Source organism: Pomacea canaliculata, linkage group LG6 (assembly GCF_003073045.1).
Source record: "Pomacea canaliculata isolate SZHN2017 linkage group LG6, ASM307304v1, whole genome shotgun sequence".
Classification (NCBI taxonomy): Eukaryota; Metazoa; Mollusca; class Gastropoda; order Architaenioglossa; family Ampullariidae; genus Pomacea; species Pomacea canaliculata.
The window spans coordinates 24879164-24899553 of NC_037595.1; the positions used below are offsets into that span (position 1 = coordinate 24879164).

Sequence of the window (20390 nt, forward strand, 5' to 3'; positions counted from 1 at the left end):
AGTGAGCAAGGTTGATTTGACATACAATGCTTCATTAGATAGTTATATGAGACTATCTGGGTCATTGACATCTCACCCAAAGGTGGTCCCATGATCATGAGGTGACTGATGTCTCGATGTTTCTGTTTCAAATATTGTTTCTAGAAAAATTTTTCCAAAAGCTACTAATTGGAATTCTTAGAAGTTAAATTGCATAAATTAAGCTAAAAAAATGCATTATATGAATCAGAACTATGAGGTGACTGGTATGACATAATAAAAACAGAACTATGAACTGATTGGTATAATACTATGATTCCTTCATCTCCTCTTACCTTGACATTGTATATGTGGTTTGATTTCAAGTCTCTCAAAATTGCATTAACTGCTCCATTGACTGCCTGATCATGGGCAAGGTTCTCAGTTTTCCCAATAAACTGTCCCTGGTCTGTTAATGTATTGTAGTGAATTACATAAGTTACATTGCTGGCTGGTCCACTAAGTCGTCTGGGAGGCCGCCACAACACTTTTATTTCTTCAGGAGTCACAGAAAATGCTTCAACATCTTCTGCTGCATATGGCACTATGAATAAATGACACCGGTCTTTAAAAATCAACACAAAAACAGAAAAATAGCATCAAGGTAAAAGAATGTCTGGTTTCTTCAAAGCTGTGAATAAAATAATAACCCTTTCCGTCTTTGCAATCCTAGTCAACCAAATTTCTCACCCCTACTCACCCATAAAAGTCTATTAAATGTTCAATATTATGCTAATTCAGTTTTGGAAAAAACTAGTCATTTGTATCTATGTTATTGCTATGTCATTTGACAGCTGACAACTCTAGCTTCATACCAAAATGAAACTGAGCGATTTGGTTGAGTTTGGTAGATTTGTCAACAAGTTGAGGATGAAAGACCAAACCGTGCATTGTTGCCATATTTTATTGTTTTACTTCCATAAAGGGAAGAACACTAATCAAGCTTACAGTTTACAATGACAATGGTCTACAACATCAGTGTCAATGATGGTTCACAAAATTCTGTGCTGGTGATTTTTATCTCAAAGACACTTTGGTCAGGGAGGCCCACTGAAGTTGATATCATAATAAAGGCTTGATCAAGTCAAATCCACAGTACATGGCATGAGATTGCAGAAATATGCAACAACCCCCAAGTGCTCATGATCACCTGAAGAAGCTGGAATATTGCTTGATATTTGGGTTCCTCATAAACTCAAAGAAGTTCATTTGATGGTGGGTATAAAAAGTAGTAAACTGACATGTCTGATACTTCAAAATGGGAAAAAACCTACCTAATGCTGAAAAGTTTAGTCATCAATGTAAAAAAACGCTTTGAACTTTCCTAAGCTACTATTACAGAATGTATTAATTTAAAAACTTGTTATGCATTCCTAGTCTTCTTTTCCCTCAGAATATTTTAGTTAGGACTCTGAAACAGTTATTAATACCAAAATTAAAAGAAATTGTCATGTCCTCTTTGTAGCAAAAATTACTTTTCTTCTCTTACCCCCAGGTTTGGTGGTGAAATTGGTGGGCTTGCTGAGAGCTTCAGCCATGTATTCTGTGTAGTAATTGCTCACTGCCACTTGTATCAGGTACTCTGTGTATGGCTCAAGTTCCAACAGATCAATCTCTGTACTGTAAGATTCCTGCACACAGATCATTTGGAGTGCTGGAATGTGTCAACACTATTATACTGAAGATATTTTGAGCTGATAAACATTGAAGTTTATGTCTATTTGAAAGCTTGCAGGACTAAACATCTCAAGTGATTATATGAGCATATGCACTTGTTTGTGTAGTCACACAATCTAAGTCATGCATTAACTCAAACTTTGGCGTCAAATGAACAATAAATTTCAAGGTAGACAACCCTATAAAAATAATTCACTCTACTTTTGAATGCAGCAGATACTGTATAGTTCTTGGGTGGAAAATTATCAACACGTAGCTGCAAGTCAAGTTGCTGATCAACAGCAAACAGTGAGGCTTTTTGAAAATGGCCAAAATGTCAGTTATGAGTTAAAAAGAGAAGCAATTTCTAAACTTCTCTAGTATGTCGTCACAACTGCAATCAGCAATTTGACCATCTGTTTGCCTTTCTTCAGCTAGTTTCTGATTTCTTACATCGATGTTCCCTGATCAAAATATTTATTGCATGCTAGACTTGAGCCAACATTTTACCTTGGTCAGGCAGTCACTGGGTACAGCACTGCAGTCAACGAAGCCATCGCGTGCTTCCACAACCTTTCTGTAGTAGACAGTGTACTTGTCTTGAGGTAGACTGATGCTTCCACATTGTGCAGGCCGCTTGGCACGCTCCAGTCCCAGCTGGACGCTAGTATTGGTAACATGAAGCACCTGGACAGTGCCTGCATATGCACCAGGCTCAAGGCAGACCGAGTCTGAATCACAACATAGGACATAGAAAGCCATATACATTATACACTGAAACTGTACATGTGAACAACATAAATAAATGAAACTTTATACTAAATAAATCAAGTTGTAAAGCATTTTATTAGACCAAAAAATCTTTCTGAGCCTGCATACAGTAACATTCCAGATTGTAAAAGCCATACAGCAATTCATAGAAATGAATGTCAGCTTTGCTGCATTATTAACAATTTTAACATCTTTCAGTTATGCTACTTTCCAAATAAAAAATTTATAGTAAAATAATCCCTGCATAGGCAAAATGGTTTCCTTCTTTACTTATCATATTCACATAATTAAGTATTCATTATCACACAGTTTGCTGCTTTCAGCAACCTGATGATCCTGTATATGAGTGTACGAAATGCATGAAGTCCCCTATACTATGCTTTATGCACTGATGTGCAAGGTAAATAACGTATTAATATTCTGCTACAATCTCACCAGGCAAAGGCTGCAAGTGGTTGCCAAAGGCAATGATGTCTTGCACTCTTGGAAGGTGCTGAAACCGTGGCTTGCTGTCTGTGCTTTTGTTGACACTATACAGCAGCTCCTCACGCTGGTTGTACCAGTACACTCGCATGTGGTCTACAGCAAGCAATGAGGCAGGAAGGCCTGCAGTGATATGACAAACCAAGAAATGAATAAAATGCATCTCCAAAATAGACCATACTTCCATCTCCATTTCAAAACAATCTAGGGTTTCAAAAAATGCTAGCCCACCATTACAGCTTTTGTCTCAAAGTTTGTTCATTGACACTTGCTTCTGTTTATGCTGCTCATATTGTGACAAAATCTTTATCACTTTCTCACACAGCTAAGTTCCCTCCCACCAGTTTTAAAAGCCTGCTCACCCTGCTGTCGCAAGAGAACTATAAACCTCTTGAGTTTTTACTGACTCTTCATAGATCAAGAAATTGTAAAAGCCATGAAATCTCTACAGAGGAGCAAACTATAGATCAGACAGGGAGATCATGAACTCTGATACCACCTAGATCCAAACTGAACAGATGTTACCATTTGAAAAGTGGTGCACTTTTTGGCATAACAGTATGCACAAAATACTTTGTGGGGGTAAAGTGCCTGATTTTATTTAGATTAAATCTTGTCAGGAAAGAATGAAGTAGGAACAATTAAAATCTCTTTTATGATTTTTTTAAAATGCTTGAGCTTTGTGTGTACCTGAATATGAGAGAGCCATGCATCATGATATTGCCAATGAACTAAATGTCATTCAAGTCCAATCCTGGTTGGACCAACTGCATACCATAAACATATATTTATTGAACCCGGTTATTTTTGTTTAAGTACAACTCACTGGCCAATGGACTACTTTTGGAAGAAAACACAATGCTGCAGTTGCATCCAACGATGTCAGAAACGTATATAGTGTTGGTTGTAGCATCCATAAATACGACCTCTGTTTGCCCTTTAGTAGTGTAGTCCATGGCAATGGCTGGCAAGACGTTCATCAGATCAACACATGAGCAGGAAGCAAAGGTGGCTCGCTTTCTGGGTAAGCTGCCCCTGTGGTAGCTACTATGGACAACATAAATGTCTCCTGTGTCCAAGGATAAAGCCAAGAGACTTCCACGACCATCTTTGTCGATTTCTGTCCACAGCAGTGTACTGCAATCAGGTAATGATGGTATGGATTATGCAAGACTTCACAGCATTGTTTTATGCTCTTTGCTTAAGATTATTACAACTGTAAAAACTAGCAATTAGGCCTAGCCTACTTTACACCAAGGATTTAAACAATCCAAGCTTGTAGTTTATATGTGCTGGTGTCCGGTCACTTAATCCCCAGACACTTCATCCCCGACACTTCATCCCCGACACTTCATCCCCGAGACATTTAATCCCCAGACACTTCATCCCAGACACTTCATCCCCGACACTTCATCCCCGACACTTCATCCCCGAGACACTTCATCCCCGAGACATTTAATCCCCGAGACATTTAATCCCCGACACTTCCTCTTCAGGACAAATCAAGTGCAGCCTATAATAGATTGTTGGGTGCAGTTAGAGAGCTAGTGCCTAATGCAGCTCCAGAGACTATAGTAACAGACTTTGAGAAAGCTGCGATGACCGCTTTTAGAGAGAAGTTTCAGTCATGTAAAGTAACGGGATGTTACTTTCACTGAAGTCAAGCGGTATTACGCAAAGTCACTGAACTGGGGATGAGAAGTGACGACGACGAAGACGACGAGTGACGTGGAATGGTCAGATGCCTCCCAGCTCTTGCCTATGTACGTGAGGAAGACATCGTCGATTCCTTCGAATTGCTTGCAGAGTCAATGCCACAACATGATCGCATGCCGGAACTTCTATCCTACTTCGAGCATACGTACATACGGGGCCGCAGACTGCGCGGTAGAGGGATAACTACAATGGATCGTCTTCTGTACCTCCGATCATTAGCTTACCTTTCATATTGATTAACAGCAATTACCTCCCGAACACTCAAGAACAATTTTCATATCATATTGTTGAAGAACATTACATTTACTTGCTTATATGAATTTTAACTAATGTTGTAGATGTTCAAATGACGTTGAAGTTAATAGCATGATTTGAATTTGAATTATTTGAATTTCAATTAATAAATTTCAATAAAATTTTTCGCTGACTTCATAATTTTTATAGTTAAGAATTTAGTTTAGGGATGAAGTGTCTGGGGATGAAGTGCTTAGGGATTAAATGTCTCGGGGATGAAGTGTCGGGGATGAAGTGTCGGGGATGAAGTGTCTGGGGATTAAGTGACTGGGAACCATATGTGCTAAGCATATTCAATTATAAACTTAATTGTACAGTTTTACTGTTATCAAAACATCAAAACAGGTATATCTTAAATAAATAAATTAAAAGCATGCATATTTTTGATGGATATTTTTTTAAATGGTGGAAAAGATTAAATAATCGTAGCACTCTAGTAGTGTACTGTATGTCTTTGGTTGTAGAGAGTCAGCGTCGAACATGTGTCCCTTTGTCACGCCGGCTGCGTGGGTAATAGCCGGCCTTGAGCTGCCCACCCGCAGCTACTATACTGAGTCTATTGTTATACTTGAAGTTGTGAAGTTGCCTGAGCCACTTGGGGAGACAATGACCAGACAGGGCAGGGTGAGGGATGACCAGTGGCACCACATGGACTGAGAAAGGATGTGACAAAACTGTGGGAAAGCGGGTGGATGGTTCTGGGATAGAATAAGTAGTGTAGCTTTACAGTTGACAGGGGCTTTTTGGATTTGGAAGCGAAAGTGGAGAGACCTTAGGCCAGCCACCGAGTGAAATTCTGAATAAAATCTGCAGTTATGCGGCAATTTTGATCTTGTTGTGTTCTTGTACGACTAGCCCACCCCTACGTAGCCATCAGGAACTGATGTGTCGGTTACAGAATGATTAATTGTGTTCATCTATAAATGGATACATAATAACATCCAAATACATTCTATCACACACACATGTACACTGATGTGCCCACACAAATACATGCATTCTCAAACACACACACACACTCTTACACAGACAATATTCTCAAAATCAAACCCATACTTTATTGAAAATGTCACTCAATGTGTCCATCTTGCTAATCTGAATTCAAAGGCAAGTTAGAATGATTTTTAAGCAACTTGCCTGGTGTATGGATCAGAAACAACACTTCCAATGCTATCATTCCTTGTGATGATGGTTGTGTAGCGGTCCTGGTCAAGATAATATCCCATGATGCTGCTGTTCCCTTCGTTAGGCTCTTTCTCCACCACATACAGCACACGACTAATCCAGTCTAAGCTGAGGTCTGAGCCCAGTCCAGACATCTCCACAAGCTGCAAACACAGTTCTTTGCAATCACCAATAAAATATTAATAAACGTTCATAACAAGCTGTAAAAGGTTAAGTTGTAGGCACTTTTCTATGTTTGTAAATAAAATGATTCTCATTTCTTCTTGAGCTACAGGGTGGTCCAGCGGTGCAATGGTTAGTGTTGTCCTGGGTTCAGCTCATCTTGGGCATGCTGTTCTTTCTCTGCACATGGTATCTGTTTGCAGGAGTAACTGTCTTGCCATGATATAGCCTTTTATAGTTGCTGCCCCCCACTTCCCCTTGAGCTCCATAGTTAAGCACACTAATCATAAAGTTAAGAGTCCCCTACAAAATCACCTCTTTAATGTTATTCTTTAACACTTTTTTGTAGTCTATAATAAACCTAAGTTACTTAAATTTCTACTCCAATCACTTCGGTTAAGAACTTTCCTTTTTCTTCCTCTATGCCAGGTGTCGTCTCTTGGCAGGAGAAAAAAATGAGAAGGAACTATTTATTCAAGTGCATTATTTTATGAAAAGTTTAGTGCCTACCTCTTTCTGCTGTGAGTTCTGATGGACATGGAGCACGCTTTGCTTTTCTATCCAGAAAGTACGATTATCCTGTGCCAGGTATGCCAAAGATGAAGGTGAGGCTACAGGCAATACCAATGTGGCATTGAGATCACTGTCAAACTCTGACAGAAACACTCCTGTGGGCATTGCTATCATGAGCATAGGAACTGGCTTAACAGCTGTAAAAAAACAAAAAAAGGAATTGGTTTCAACAAAGATAAAGAATATTCTTAACCAAATATCAGGAAATGTTTGAAAGCATTTGGCAAAGTTTTTACAAGACAGTTATACACAAACATTTGTCCAAGTTTAGTCAAACTTTCATCTATGTTTTCAGTTAAGAAGAGGACATTAGAAAACGCTTTATAAATGTGTCTTTCATCTTTAATTCACTTATGATCTCATTAGTGTGAGCCATCATATACAGCCATCTGTGGATGCTACAATGTTTACATGTATGACAGTACTTTAAAGAGCTGATCACCAAGCAATAACATTTGCAAAATTTAGTAACAAGCTAATTTAATGTGCTTTATATGTGTTTAATGTGCTTTATCTGTGAGACCTTTTCTGCAGAAAGATATTTAATTATTCCTAATTGTCAATCTGACATTTCTTTGCACACTAACCCATCTTTTCCCTAAAACCATAGTAATCTCCAAATTTTGTATTACATACACATCTATACAAGCACAAGCACACCTGCTGGTTAACAGTCTTACCATCAGTGACTGCTGAGACAGCTTGAGAACTTTTACTGCAACCTGCATCTGTACAAGCAACTACCTGCAGGGGGAAGAAAGCAAGAGTCTATGATTCTGTCCTTTACAAATACTTGTACTCAACAAAGGTATCACTTAAGAATGAATGATCATGATCTTGTATTAATGGACTGCTTGCAGACGATTTCTTTTCAATTAACTACTACAATGAGGCTGTGTGAACAAAGCTTCCAGTTTAGTCACATTCATGATTTAAGCTCGCCGAGACTAACAGTGGAGAACTTCACAAAAGGTTAAGCATTGGTCTCGGCAGATAGTCATCAATTCCCCTATAAACATCCATGGTATTGTCATTTGCTTGGCATCACTGTAGTAATTAATCTTTGGAAAAATATTACCTGGAAGTGATAGATTTCTGATGCCTCTAGTGGAGAGAGGATAAAATGTCGAGCTGAGCCAGAAACTTCCACAGTCTCAGCCAAGTGCATCAGGTTGCCTTGCCAGTAGGTGACAAGATGGCGACTAAGGATGCCATTGCTCACCAGTGGTGAGGACCAGCGGAAGTCTGCAGCCAGCAAGTGGCTAGAAATGTTGGCATTTTTAGGCTGTGTCACGTAAACTCGTGGTGACTGCGGCTCAGTGGGTACTGCAATATTTATAGGCCATATTTTGAAATGGACTTCTCATGCCTATATTGTCAATAAATGGCACGTGGACTGTATAGAGAGTGCAATGCTGGCAGGAAAATTTTCCATGTTAACTTCTATTCGAAAATGAGATTTATGTGAATGAGCTTCAGTTTTGTGATCAATCTGAAGAGAAAGGTCAGACCAAAAGAAAGCTTTCATGGAGGTACACAAGTTTGAGGTATTTGGTCAGTCAACAACATTGGTCAAACAGACATTAAAAATTGCACAAATCAACAAGCTTATGGTAAGTATGCTGATGACATCAAAATTTTGGAGTGATTATGAACTTACTCGACATTGGTGACCTAACAGACACTGTGACTGGCTCAGCATAACCCCAGTAGGTGTACGGCTGTAGAGACACAACCATCTGGGTATATGGAGATACTCCTTGCACCGTGTACCAAGCATCTTTTAATGTCTACAAAACAGAATTTGGTAAATTATGATTCTCCAGACAGGTCTGAAATAGTTTCTGCCAAACTTATTAATGTGTACAGATAATAAAGTGATATCTTGAAAAATGTTATGTGCATGTGGAATTATAATAAACAATCTCTGAATGAGAGTTACCTTGTGAATTTGCTGCCGTCCAATTTGTAAGAAGAGCTTATAGAACAAGGTGCCATAGTTGACGGTACTTGCAGCATCCCAGGTAAGGTTAAAATTAGACCATGAGCCAACAGTGCGAATGGAGCGAGATTTAATGGCTCCAGGAATAACTAAAATTGATTCCTCTGTCTTTCCAACTGCAAGGAGATATCACCATCTTCAAATAACTCAAGAACCACACTTGCTGATCAAAAATTGATACAACCAAAAAAGAAAAAAAAACATTTTCCACAGCAATGTCAACAGATAATATAAAATAAAGTAAGATGTCTGTTACACCCAGTGGCGGAATGGCCAGTCAGGCATTTGGGCAATGCCCAGTGGGCCTATTTTGTTCTATAGAATAATATTATAGGCCTATTTGTGAGAAGAGCCGCTCTGTAAATAATGCTTGGGCTGCTTTAAAGCTCCAGTCCGCCCCTGGTTACACCCATTGTGACATTAAAAAAGGTATAGTGTTACATACATCAACAGCAGACTGACTTAAATGCTGAACTTCTACTGTAAAGTTTGAGAGAATGGGCTCAACCCAGAGAAGGGAGGTGAGGAATACATGCTGTGCTAACTACCCTTATAGTCCAAATTTGTCTACTTGCTTCCATCTGGCCTTATGAGTATCTGTGGTGGAGGTGGAGAACAGGACTGGATTTGAAAAAGAATAGAAATGTATTACAGCCTGTAGTTACACACATATGACCTTGCTGACTGCCTGTATCTGTTTTTTGGAAAATTTTCACGACAGTTTGTAGAAAAGTTAACAACTCCAACTTAGCACCTCTTCCCTGATTTTAATTAATATTCTGCTTCCATGTGTGTAATTGCAGGTTGCAACCCATTTCTTCACAGCCCTCTCCCCTCCCAGTAATGTTTATTACCTCCTGCACAGGCAGCCCAGATGGAAGCAGGCAGCAAAGCCTGACTGCTATTGTAGTTTAGCATCACAAGTACTGCACTGCAAGTACTTTTCAGGCCAAATGAATGCAATTAGTGAAGCCTGACCACTTGTCAGAAGTAACAACTCATTCATTGAATCGATTTGGTCCATTCAAATGCTACAGTGAAATTGTAATTTACAAGCTCTTGTACAAGGAAAATTAGAAATGCCTCAAAATACAAGCACCAACCTGGAAAAGTCTGCATTGATGGATGCAAAATGCTGAAGCTGGTTACATTGTTGTAAGGAGCAACGACAGATGTATAGTTACACTGCAGATCACCCACGACAAGAGAATTGACCCCATCTACCCAGAACAGGCGATGAGAATAGTACTGAAGACCTGAAAGTCTGCAAGATCAAAACATAAGATATTTATAGTGACATTTTTTTTTTTATGTTGTAACTCTTTTGTGATAACTATTGTAGAGGCTGGCTTAGACAAGGCTAAATAGTTACATAACTATAAAATGGAATTCATAAAGTTAATTTACAGAAGAATGGTTCCACAACACAGTGGCCACTGAGGTAGTGAACTGTTAATAGTTCACCACACCTCGGGCAAGTTATGGGAAATGTGGAGCCATTTATCTTCCCAGTCAATTAAGCACTGTATTTATATTTATTACTCAGACTGTTCAGCTAAAGTATATACTATGCAAACTATGCATGTGTGTTCATCTGCCACAGCATGCACAATTCTAGCATCTGAAAATAATACAAATTTATTTATAAACATTCTATCTATGCTCAATATAAATTCCTGTACGGTTGTATTTCTTAGTTGTATTTCTCAGACATATAAACCTTACCAGGGAGAAAAAAAATTCCTTTCACTTACTGGGAAATACTGTGAAAACTTCCTGCAGGTCTCTCTGGAACAAGCACTGGCTGTGAGCTTCCCCCTCCAATGCCAATCAAATCAGCAAAGTAAAGTTCTTGACTGTCATAACCCTTCACATACCACATGACTTTGTTGAGATCAAAGTTGAGGACAAGACTGATGACCTGGCGGCCAGAAAAAAATTGCACAGAGTAAATCTCCATGTGATCTTCCCCATTAAGGTATGCTGTGTCTATGGAGTTGGTGGTAGCCCAATAAACACGTCCTCTCACGGAATCAATGGAGATGTCCCTGGCTTCTGCCTGGTAAACGAACTCAGGAAACAACCCTTTTGTATCCGATCGTCGAATCTGGTCAACAGGAATTCAAACATATGAGCTATGTGATACTTATATACTTTTATGACAATACACTGATCAGCAAATTCACAGCTTTCAAATTGTATATTGTAAAGGATAACTTATCAATTAATACTATAACCTGTGTAAATTTATTCAAATAAAAACTGACTGACCACTCCAAGTTTGGGCTCCGACCAGAATATTTTCTTTCCCAACCAATCGTAAGCCACACAGTAAGCATTTCTGATGTTAGTCAGCTGTGTTTTCTCTCCATTAGTACGATTAAACATAAACATATCCCCTCCAGTTGTTGTCCACAGAATCAAGTCCCCAAACCATGAAAGGTCTGTAAATGTAAAATAAAGACAAAGTTTTGATGACAGAATCATTACCAACATTTAGATAATTCATGCTACAAACTCTGTCCAAAAGAAAATACATATCATACACTGTTTTAGAGGGAAACTCTTGTACTAGAACTCATGGCAGCAGTCATGATAAGAAGAGCATGAGCTTATGCATGTTGTGACATCATGTATCTCACCAAACAATTACTTTGCATGATTCCTAATTTATCCTCTGGGCCCATCAACTTAGCCCAATAGTCTAAAAATGTTTCAATTATTGACCTTTTTGGCTAAAATATGGCAGCAAGACCTCTTAAAAGATTCCTTGACCTATAAAATACAATGGACTGAAAAATTTCTGAGGCGATGAGCAACAGTTAAGACAAACAAGCTATAAGGTTTGATTATAAGATAGAAAATGAACAAACCAAAATTGTACATCACCAAAGCAGATAATTCTTAGTTTGTAAGGTACTTTTGTTGGCTTGATATTATGCAAAATATTTTCTTAAAAGTTGTAAAAACAGACCTCTTGCTTCAGATGAGAAGTTAACCACAGAAGAGTGGGCCAAGCTGTTGAGATCTTTTTCAATGATCATACCAGGCACCCCAAGAAGGACATGTACAGCAACAGACTCTGTTTTAAAAAATCATTAATTGACTATACATCTGACATCTGTATGGTCATTTATGGTCAAATATATATGTGTGTATCCTTTCTATCAATAAGACTTTGCAAACACTTCATTTTTTTTTAAAACAGGTTCATTTCCTCTTTCCCTTCATTTGTTTGTAATAGGTTTTGACAACTAGACAGCTTTTGCCTGAAAATGGAATCAATAAAACTAAATGTACAGCAATGTAGCACCTTTTTCCATTGTTCTTCCAACAAAATAGGATGACCATGGACCAGTACCAGCATCAGATTTTGCTCGGATCCTTACAAAGTAGACTGTATCATATTCAAGTCCATCTGCAGTATAGTTCAGAAACTCTGTCTCTGCAGTCTGGATGTATGGTACGAAATTCCCATCCTCCTTTGTTCCACTCTTCACTTCAATATCATATTTCCAATGATTCCATGCTCCCTCTCCTACAAACAAAAGGATAAACCAAAGAAAAATCACTAAAGAAAACAGTCAAAATGAACCAATCAGCAGAGAATTAATCGACATCAATCCAAATCCTTCCCAAAATAGTCATCATAAGTTACTTCTGAAATGACAAGCAATACTCCAATAACTGTCTCATGATAAGCAATGGTAGAGTAATAAGAATTTCAAAACTGAATACAAGTATACTTTGCAAGTACAATGGGCCACTGCAGCAATGGTAAAAACAACAACCATGCAGAATCTTCCACATAATGTTTTGACACTACATCTTAACCAGCTTCCTGCTAAAGATGATCCTGACAAGAGGATTTAAGGAGGTATAAAATGTAGGAATTGTGAGGGTGAGATATGAAACTATAGGGTGATTATCACACACATTTGATGATAGACTGTAAACAAAACAACATGGCTTTTAAAACTTTTAATAGCTCAAATGTTGTTTTTCATAAGAGAGTAAATTCAGCTCATCTCTGTGCCATTTCTTAGGTAACAAACCTTGATATTGTAGTTTCTGTGGTGGTTTCCAGGTGATCTGTGCTCTGTTTGGTGTAAACAAAACTTCAACTTTTGAAGGTGATGTCAGTGGCACTGTAAGAATTGCAGAGTTGATTACAGGGGAAGAAATTTCTACTGTTGAACTGTTTAACAATTAAGTGTTTAATATCTAAGCCAACTTTGTGTGTGTGTGTCTTAGACTTATGCAAGTTTAACCAATCAAATTATAGGTATATTATCAAACGTTAGGGGAGTTCTGCTGGTAGAACTTTAAACAGTGTGAAAGCTTCGAGGGAAAGCTTTTAAAAAACTTGAAATCTTGTGCCTGCATTTGTGACTTGAAAAACCATGTTATCTTTTCATTCTCCAGCCTCCAGAAGTTCAAAACAAACATTTAGTACCTGCATACTTGAATACTCTTTGTCAAGTCCCATACACATATATGTTGAATACACTCTTTCAAGTCCCGTATATATATATATATGCCTAAAATCCTGAGTTTATTTATTTCTGATTGATGGGGGGAAAAAAGCAAAAAACAAAAATGCATGTACAGTGGAACCTCGGTTAGCGAACGCCTCGGATAGCGAATATTTCGGTTAACGAACAAAAATTTCGTTAAAAGTTTGTCTCGGATAGCGAACAAAATTTCGGATAACGAACAGCCACGTGAACCACACGTGACCGACCAGCATGTCATCATTCGCGCTCGAGACACAGTTACGATCAGTCGTTCCTTATCTATGCACATCCGTCTTATTTAGTGATTTTTGTGCTTTATTTTAATAAGATAATCCACAATAATGGCTCCATAGAAGATTAAGAGCAATTAATAGTAGTGAGGTAATCACAAGGAAGCGGCCAACAAATTAATTGAAAAAGGAAATGATTTCAAAGTATGAAGGTGGCATGCGTCTGTCGGATATGTGATGTCGTATTACCGAAGAGTTTTACAAAAGGCAGAAGGAACAAACACTGGACAAGTTTTTTCCTTTAACCTCAAAGCTACAGAAAAGGGAAGTCACCCCCGATTTTATAATGTCACGTGTGCTCATGGAGGGGGAATCAAAGCAGTAATTCCACCCCTTCCTCCCCACACCTGCTTCCACCCACGCCGTCAAAACGGCAAGTTTTCTGATGTTTAAATGCTTTCGTTAATGTTTTTATGTTTATTCAACTCCATTTATATTGCATTATAACTGTTCTCATTTAACAAATACCTATACAGCCTGTAACTTTCAAATATTAGCGAGCCAACAGGGGCTGGGAACCAATTAAATCTATTTCCTTTATTTCCTATGGGAAAAATTGTTTCGGATAACGAACAACTTTCCAGAACGGATTAAGTTCGTTAACCGAGGTTCCACTGTATATACATTTTGAAAGGTGCCAATGAAACTTACCAGGTGTTGGTTGAGCCTTAGGATGAAGGAGATTAAGACCACAGTATGACTTGTAGAAGAAAAGCATCATGTTGTGGCGATACTGAGTAAAGCCTGGATCAAACTCCTCAAACCATACTATTGTGCCATTTGTCCAGAAAAATGCCCTGTCATAGTACATCATACTCCTCATGTTCTGAAATTCTCTTTTTACAACTTTTTCTCTAAAATTTTTTATATCAGAGCCATCTAGAAAGCTGGACATGACAGTGTCAGAAGAAGCATTTGGGGTGTAGAGCTGAGCATTTTGGAAATCCACCACAAAGGTCCACAGATCATCGTATCCAATAATCTGACTGGGCTGAAATGTTGAGGATGCAGGAAGAGAAGCCAGATCCACTCTGAACAGACCTTGGTTCTTTCCAGGAATAGCGTAATAGAGATAGCTGTTTACAAAGAGAAAAAAATGCACAACTGAATGTGAAGAAAACACAAGAATAAGAAAATGACATCTCACTTTAGCATATGTAGAAACGAATATATGTGCATATTAAAGTGGTTTTCAAATGAATAGAGACACAAAATATGCAATCATAATATTCAAATATTACATATAAATATATATATATATCCATTGGTATAAATCTTATTGCTCAGTCTGCTTAGTCTTTGTAAGAGTGATATTTAAGGTCAGACTTTCACCTTGTGGTGGGAAAAAATGGCTCAACCTGATAAGGGTAAATGAGGATCACACATGGTGCTGGTTACCCAAGTGGTCACCCATGCTAACTGTTTCAATCTGGCTCAACAAGCATCCTCACCTCCCTCTGCCAGACAAATTTTTTTTTTCCTTGTTGGAAGGTAAACGTTTGGTCTTTAACTATTGGGTTGTCTGAAAAGTCATGATGCGTGTTTGCAAAGTACACGTGAGACCACACACAAGTCTGATTACCCATCAAAAGTTATTGGATGGGATGTTGCCCACCATATTCGCCTGAGCTAGCACCTTCAGACTTTCACTTGTTTTGTTCTCTTCAAAATTTATTGTGTGGCATTACATTCAATAACAATGATGTTAGAAATCAACATTTTGTTCAGTTTTTTGCTGATAAAGACAGGTCCTTCAAAGAATGAGCAATTATGAAGCTCACTAAAAGAAGGTAAAAGGATTTCGAAAAAATGAGTAATGTATCACGGATGTTTGTTCTTTATATCAATAAATGCCCTTGGAAAAACATAGAAAAATACATGACTTTTCTGACAATCCAATATTCGCTGTGAAATGCCCATTCACAGCATAAACCATATGTGACATATGATCATACTCTAAATAAAATATCTTTGATACTTCTAGGCATGGAATATTTCCCAAATAATAAATGTCAAACACTATACTCACCCATTCACCGGATCAACTTTAATGTCAGTTGGACTGCCTTTCAGGTTGTTGAGAACAACAATACACCGGTCCCTATCAAGCGGACAGCTGTAGATCTAACACACAAGCAAATATTAATTACCTTCTTTTTTGGACAACTCAACAATATTATCAAAATTTGTAAAAATCAAAAGCAAAGATGCAGAAATGATATCATTTAAATTAAAAAAATGAAGGAGGAAAGATGATACTCTTTTCAATAGGGCCAAATAAATTATATTGAATATTTTATATATTCAAAATATCTTAGACCTTTCTAGTAAACTTTGCACTCAGCAACATATTTATATTGTTTCCAGGGGGCCCATAGCAAAAGGATAGATAACATAGAATGAATAGATAAATATAATTAATAAAGGTAAAAAAATTCATTCTAAACTGATTTTTATATTCCTTCCTCTTTTCCAACCAATTTTTACATATATTTGTTTTAAAAGTCAATCTGGAGGGTTTTATTCAATCACATAAATACCTTTCATGCAAAGTTCCTACTAGAGAAGTAAAATGAAACAAACCCTTCTCTGACTTGCAATGTAGATGCGATCTGCTAACCAGTCAACTGAAACTGCAGTGGGCTGCAAGAGGCTTGGAAACATGTTTGGGCTGACACTCTTTCCAGAGATTGAAACAATGCTGACACGACCTTCACTGTCACTCAGAATTAAAAGCTGGCGACGAATATGAATCCCAATTCCTGTGACAACACCAAAACACAACAGTTTTTTGTAGATAAATGTATGTAACCATAATGTTAAGACATGGTTGAAACTGTGGACAAGAATTAATATATTCTCTGCATTTTACAAATATCTTGAAATGCAGTGCACAGTGAGATCAGACTACCTATTAATTGCCACACTATTATCATTTTTGGTACTTGCTTCATTTACTGGGCTCATCTGTACTGTGTTCATTTCCTTAAACTGCTGAGAAAACAGAGATATGCTGGGTCATTCCTTAAAAAGTTAATAAATTCTTAGAAAGAGAAATGGTTGTTTTCCAGCATTATGAAAACAAAAAGACATTCAAAGAATAACACAAACTGCACGGTGCACACACAAAACCAAAAACAAACATTAAAAGCAACAGGAAATAGATACCTTTTTATCTTTTAAATTTCTTGAACAACATTCAGAAATAACAGCACCTATTGTCAACTACTTACCGCAATTTAGACCTCAGATCTCACAGTAACAATTGCAAAATGTATAAAGATGGTTGCAAATAGTCATGCTGTGCTTATGCCTGAGGTTGCTTTGCCACTGAATATCTTCAAGATGGAAAGAGTTTTTGTAACCCTTGGTTAGCATTTTAAAGATGATCTACTGCTATGAAGTGATTTGCATGAACAGGAATTCGCATGCAAATTTACATAGCTAGGACACAGATAAAAACTGGGACATTCATTTACCACATGTAAAAAAGGTAAGATTTGTTAAACTGAATAATAATTAAAACGTGAGTTCCACCACAAACCAAGAAAGGCTGTCAGTGTTAAAGAGAACAAGCTCAAACACAGCACAGCATACTTAAGACATTCCAAACACTATTACATCCAACTGAAACAATTTTTGTCTGTTCTGCTCAAAAAACATGTTCCTCTAAAGTGACACCATGTAAGTGTTTGGGTGAAAAACAAACAATACTCAAAAAAGACAAAAAAGTAGACAAACTGCATAAAGCAATGTCACTGCATAGTAATTAATACTCCAAAAAACCACAACACCAACATCACAGCAGGCTGGAGAAAAGTCTCTAAGCCAATCAAGGAGAAATCACAACAACACATAAGTGCATGGCTGACTGATTTTTTGTTTATTACCTTCGATGGACCCGTTACTAGTTTCATACAAGATTTCAGCTGGGAGAAAACAAGAAAAGGAAATCAGTGTGCATAGCGACAGTAAGATGACCATCTTATTCAAGTAGAAGGAGCAGGTGCATGACCTGCTAAACTAACCTGTGACAACAGAGAAATACACATATCACAACACTGTTGTCAGGAAAATGAAGCCCTCCAAAAATCTGCCTATTCAAGAGTGTCTAAAGTCAAGAACCCTGTTGCTTGCTTATGTGCTTTCAGGCCTGTTTATTCTTTAGCACAAAGAATATGCACTCGTACATCCTCAGACACCTGTAAAAACATGTGCACGTGCATATGCACATGCAGCCATCAGCACATTTGCTTCTGAACACAAAAATAGAGTAGTTTGTGTGCTTGCTTTAGCTCTGTTGTGAGTGCACGTGCACAAGCTTGTCTGTGCAGTTGAATGAAGAGTGAAAAAAAAATTTTACTCAGTGATTGGGAAGGTCTGGACCAGTTACTGTGAGACAGGTCAGATAAATTTCAGTTCTCTGGTATCGTCCTCTACCATCCACCCAACCATTTATGCCTTGCATACATGGACACATATTCAAATGTCCGTGCACACTCCAACCCATTGCCCTGAGCAACAATACTAAAATAACTGTTTTTAACAAGAAACATTTTCTACAAGAAGTAATAATATTAACTATATTATATGTATTACTATTATTTTCTGCTCAGCTATTGTTTTCTTCAGTCACCAACGTGCAGTTTTAAAAGAGAAAGTAATGACCACTTTTCAAAGAAAACAGCATTTTCTCTACACTCATATAAATTAACAATTCCACAGAATGGAGTCTTCAATACTGCCTACAATACAACTGTATCTGAGATAATAAAAACAAAACAACACAAAAATAAGTTAGGGAAAAAGCTTCCCATATTTGGACGCATTCATCTACCACACATGCTTTACACAAGAAAAGACCAAACAAGTCATTCTTTCATTTAGTGTCAGCCTGAGTGTCAGTGGATTTCCTCGTGTAAGCCCTTGATCATGGCTGGACTAAGGGACAAGGAAAGGATGAAAAAGACTGTGAGCCCTGAATCTCACTGACATTTGAACTATAGGTAAATGCCGCTATGCCTAACAGGATAATGGTCCGGATGGTCCCCCACCATTACCACAGCTTGCATCGTCTGCTGCATGGATTGTTCACCCCCTGTGTATTATCTCCCTGTCAGCAGACAGCTTCAGTCACTCTCATTTGGTCACATTTGGCAAATTAGGGTGCATCTCCTAGTACAAAGTACCGGAAAATCAATAGATTCTTGTGACATTTTGCAGGTCTATTACACTTCCCAGTGTGTAAAAGGTTTGTGCTTTTAATGGGAGATGGGTGGGTGGACATGTTTTTGTGTGAGCGTCAATTGGGTTTGCTTGTCCATTATGGTTAGTGTTTTGCTATGGATACATTAAAAAAAAAAAGAGCAATTTTATGTAATTTTCAATAAGATTGCAGTCCAGTTGGAAATGGTTGCAAGAGAAAAGAAATTAAATTCTGCTATCTAAATCAAATAATATTTTTGATGCCAACATTATTTTTGCACTACTTATCTGTATAAGATATTAAAGCCAAGTAATCTACACACTTCCACTTTATTTTAATACAATACATTGTCCTTATGGGTATAGTGGCGTATAGAACGTTTTGTATCCTCTGCTCCCTTATCTTACAGGCAAAATTTTTTCTTATCAAAGAATAGACTAACAACATGAACCATAACCAAATAATTCTCAGAACAATTCCAAATTGTCTATGAACAGATAAGCAGTCATAATCATTCATGATAAAATCTGTTATCTTTCCCAAGAGGAAGAGAATCAGATCGACCCTCAAACAGTGCTCACTCTACTAGCATCATTCACTCGGTCGCTCTGATGTTATCTAGTACTTACCAGTGATGTTCACATCCTCCCGACTTGCTATGTGTATGGTGTCTGGGATGCTTGTGGTATCTAGAATGTTGCTTAATATCACCTTGTTTTCTGCGCCAAAGATGAGATATGGTGTTTCACTGGCTGACACTGCAAAAGGGAATTTAAAAAATGTAGAGGTTTCATGGTTTCATTATGTCATTGTGACATTCTGAGAGAATGCAGATTGACTAGTTGGTGTCAGGCAAAAGAGTCCAGAGTTTTCATCTGCTTCAAATACCTTGTTCTCTCTCCTCTCTCTCTCACATATACACACACAATTTTCAAACACTTATCTGTTCAATGAATAGCATGGTAAATATTAAGAAATATTGTCAGAGCACAGCAGTTTAACTCAAACTGAGTAAAAAAAATTTCAATATATTTTAATGTTTGCAACAGAGGTTCATTTAAGAAACTACCTAACCTTATTTCTGGATTTACCAAATTTTGTCGCTTGAGATAATGTACAACCAAAAAAAAAAAATCCACATACTACATAAAAGGCTAACCTGAGTTATAAACTAAGCATAAAATTTAGCTTTAAAATACTAACAAGTTAACAGAACAATGCTGAAATTATTTTGTAAAAAAAAAAATTTTTTTCCTGTTTAGGTGGTGGTGAAGTATTTATGAACGGACTTAAATTCAACTTCTGGCATCACTGACGGCCTCTGAAGGCCATAGTCAATACACAAGCTTTGAAATTCCTGCTAATAAAATGTTTTATCTCATGCCTACTTTTGTAATGTCACAGAGGTAACTGCTAAAATTCAGATGAGAAATGCATAATGTTCAAGACTTGAATGAAGAATAGGCCAACCGAAAAGAAGGTAGTTAAAATAAAGTAAGGATTTATTTTGTTCACAT

The 20390-nt window shown here is 37.6% G+C and overlaps 1 protein-coding gene across 6 annotated transcripts in view; it reads right to left on the reverse strand.

Annotated features, from left to right (window-relative positions):
* LOC112566152 (proto-oncogene tyrosine-protein kinase ROS-like) overlaps positions 1-20390 on the reverse strand; it is a 108764-nt gene that overhangs the window by 15940 nt on the left and 72434 nt on the right. For 4 of the 6 annotated variants that reach the window (XM_025242131.1, XM_025242134.1, XM_025242130.1 and 1 more), the window contains exons 9-30: positions 19503-19631; positions 17558-17596; positions 16251-16429; positions 15697-15791; positions 14319-14743; positions 12916-13008; positions 12174-12398; positions 11835-11942; positions 11132-11304; positions 10615-10967; positions 9964-10124; positions 8801-8976; positions 8519-8648; positions 7937-8184; positions 7539-7602; positions 6796-6995; positions 6076-6266; positions 3755-4065; positions 2881-3051; positions 2185-2405; positions 1508-1649; positions 315-562 (exon numbers count right to left, since the gene is read on the reverse strand). In XM_025242131.1, the coding sequence (XP_025097916.1) occupies positions 315-562; positions 1508-1649; positions 2185-2405; positions 2881-3051; positions 3755-4065; positions 6076-6266; positions 6796-6995; positions 7539-7602; positions 7937-8184; positions 8519-8648; positions 8801-8976; positions 9964-10124; positions 10615-10967; positions 11132-11304; positions 11835-11942; positions 12174-12398; positions 12916-13008; positions 14319-14743; positions 15697-15791; positions 16251-16429; positions 17558-17596; positions 19503-19631 (4082 nt within the window). The remainder of the gene's footprint in view (positions 1-314; positions 563-1507; positions 1650-2184; positions 2406-2880; positions 3052-3754; positions 4066-6075; positions 6267-6795; positions 6996-7538; positions 7603-7936; positions 8185-8518; positions 8649-8800; positions 8977-9963; positions 10125-10614; positions 10968-11131; positions 11305-11834; positions 11943-12173; positions 12399-12915; positions 13009-14318; positions 14744-15696; positions 15792-16250; positions 16430-17557; positions 17597-19502; positions 19632-20390) is intronic. The other 2 variants (XM_025242133.1, XM_025242136.1) reach the window with 1 other exon arrangement.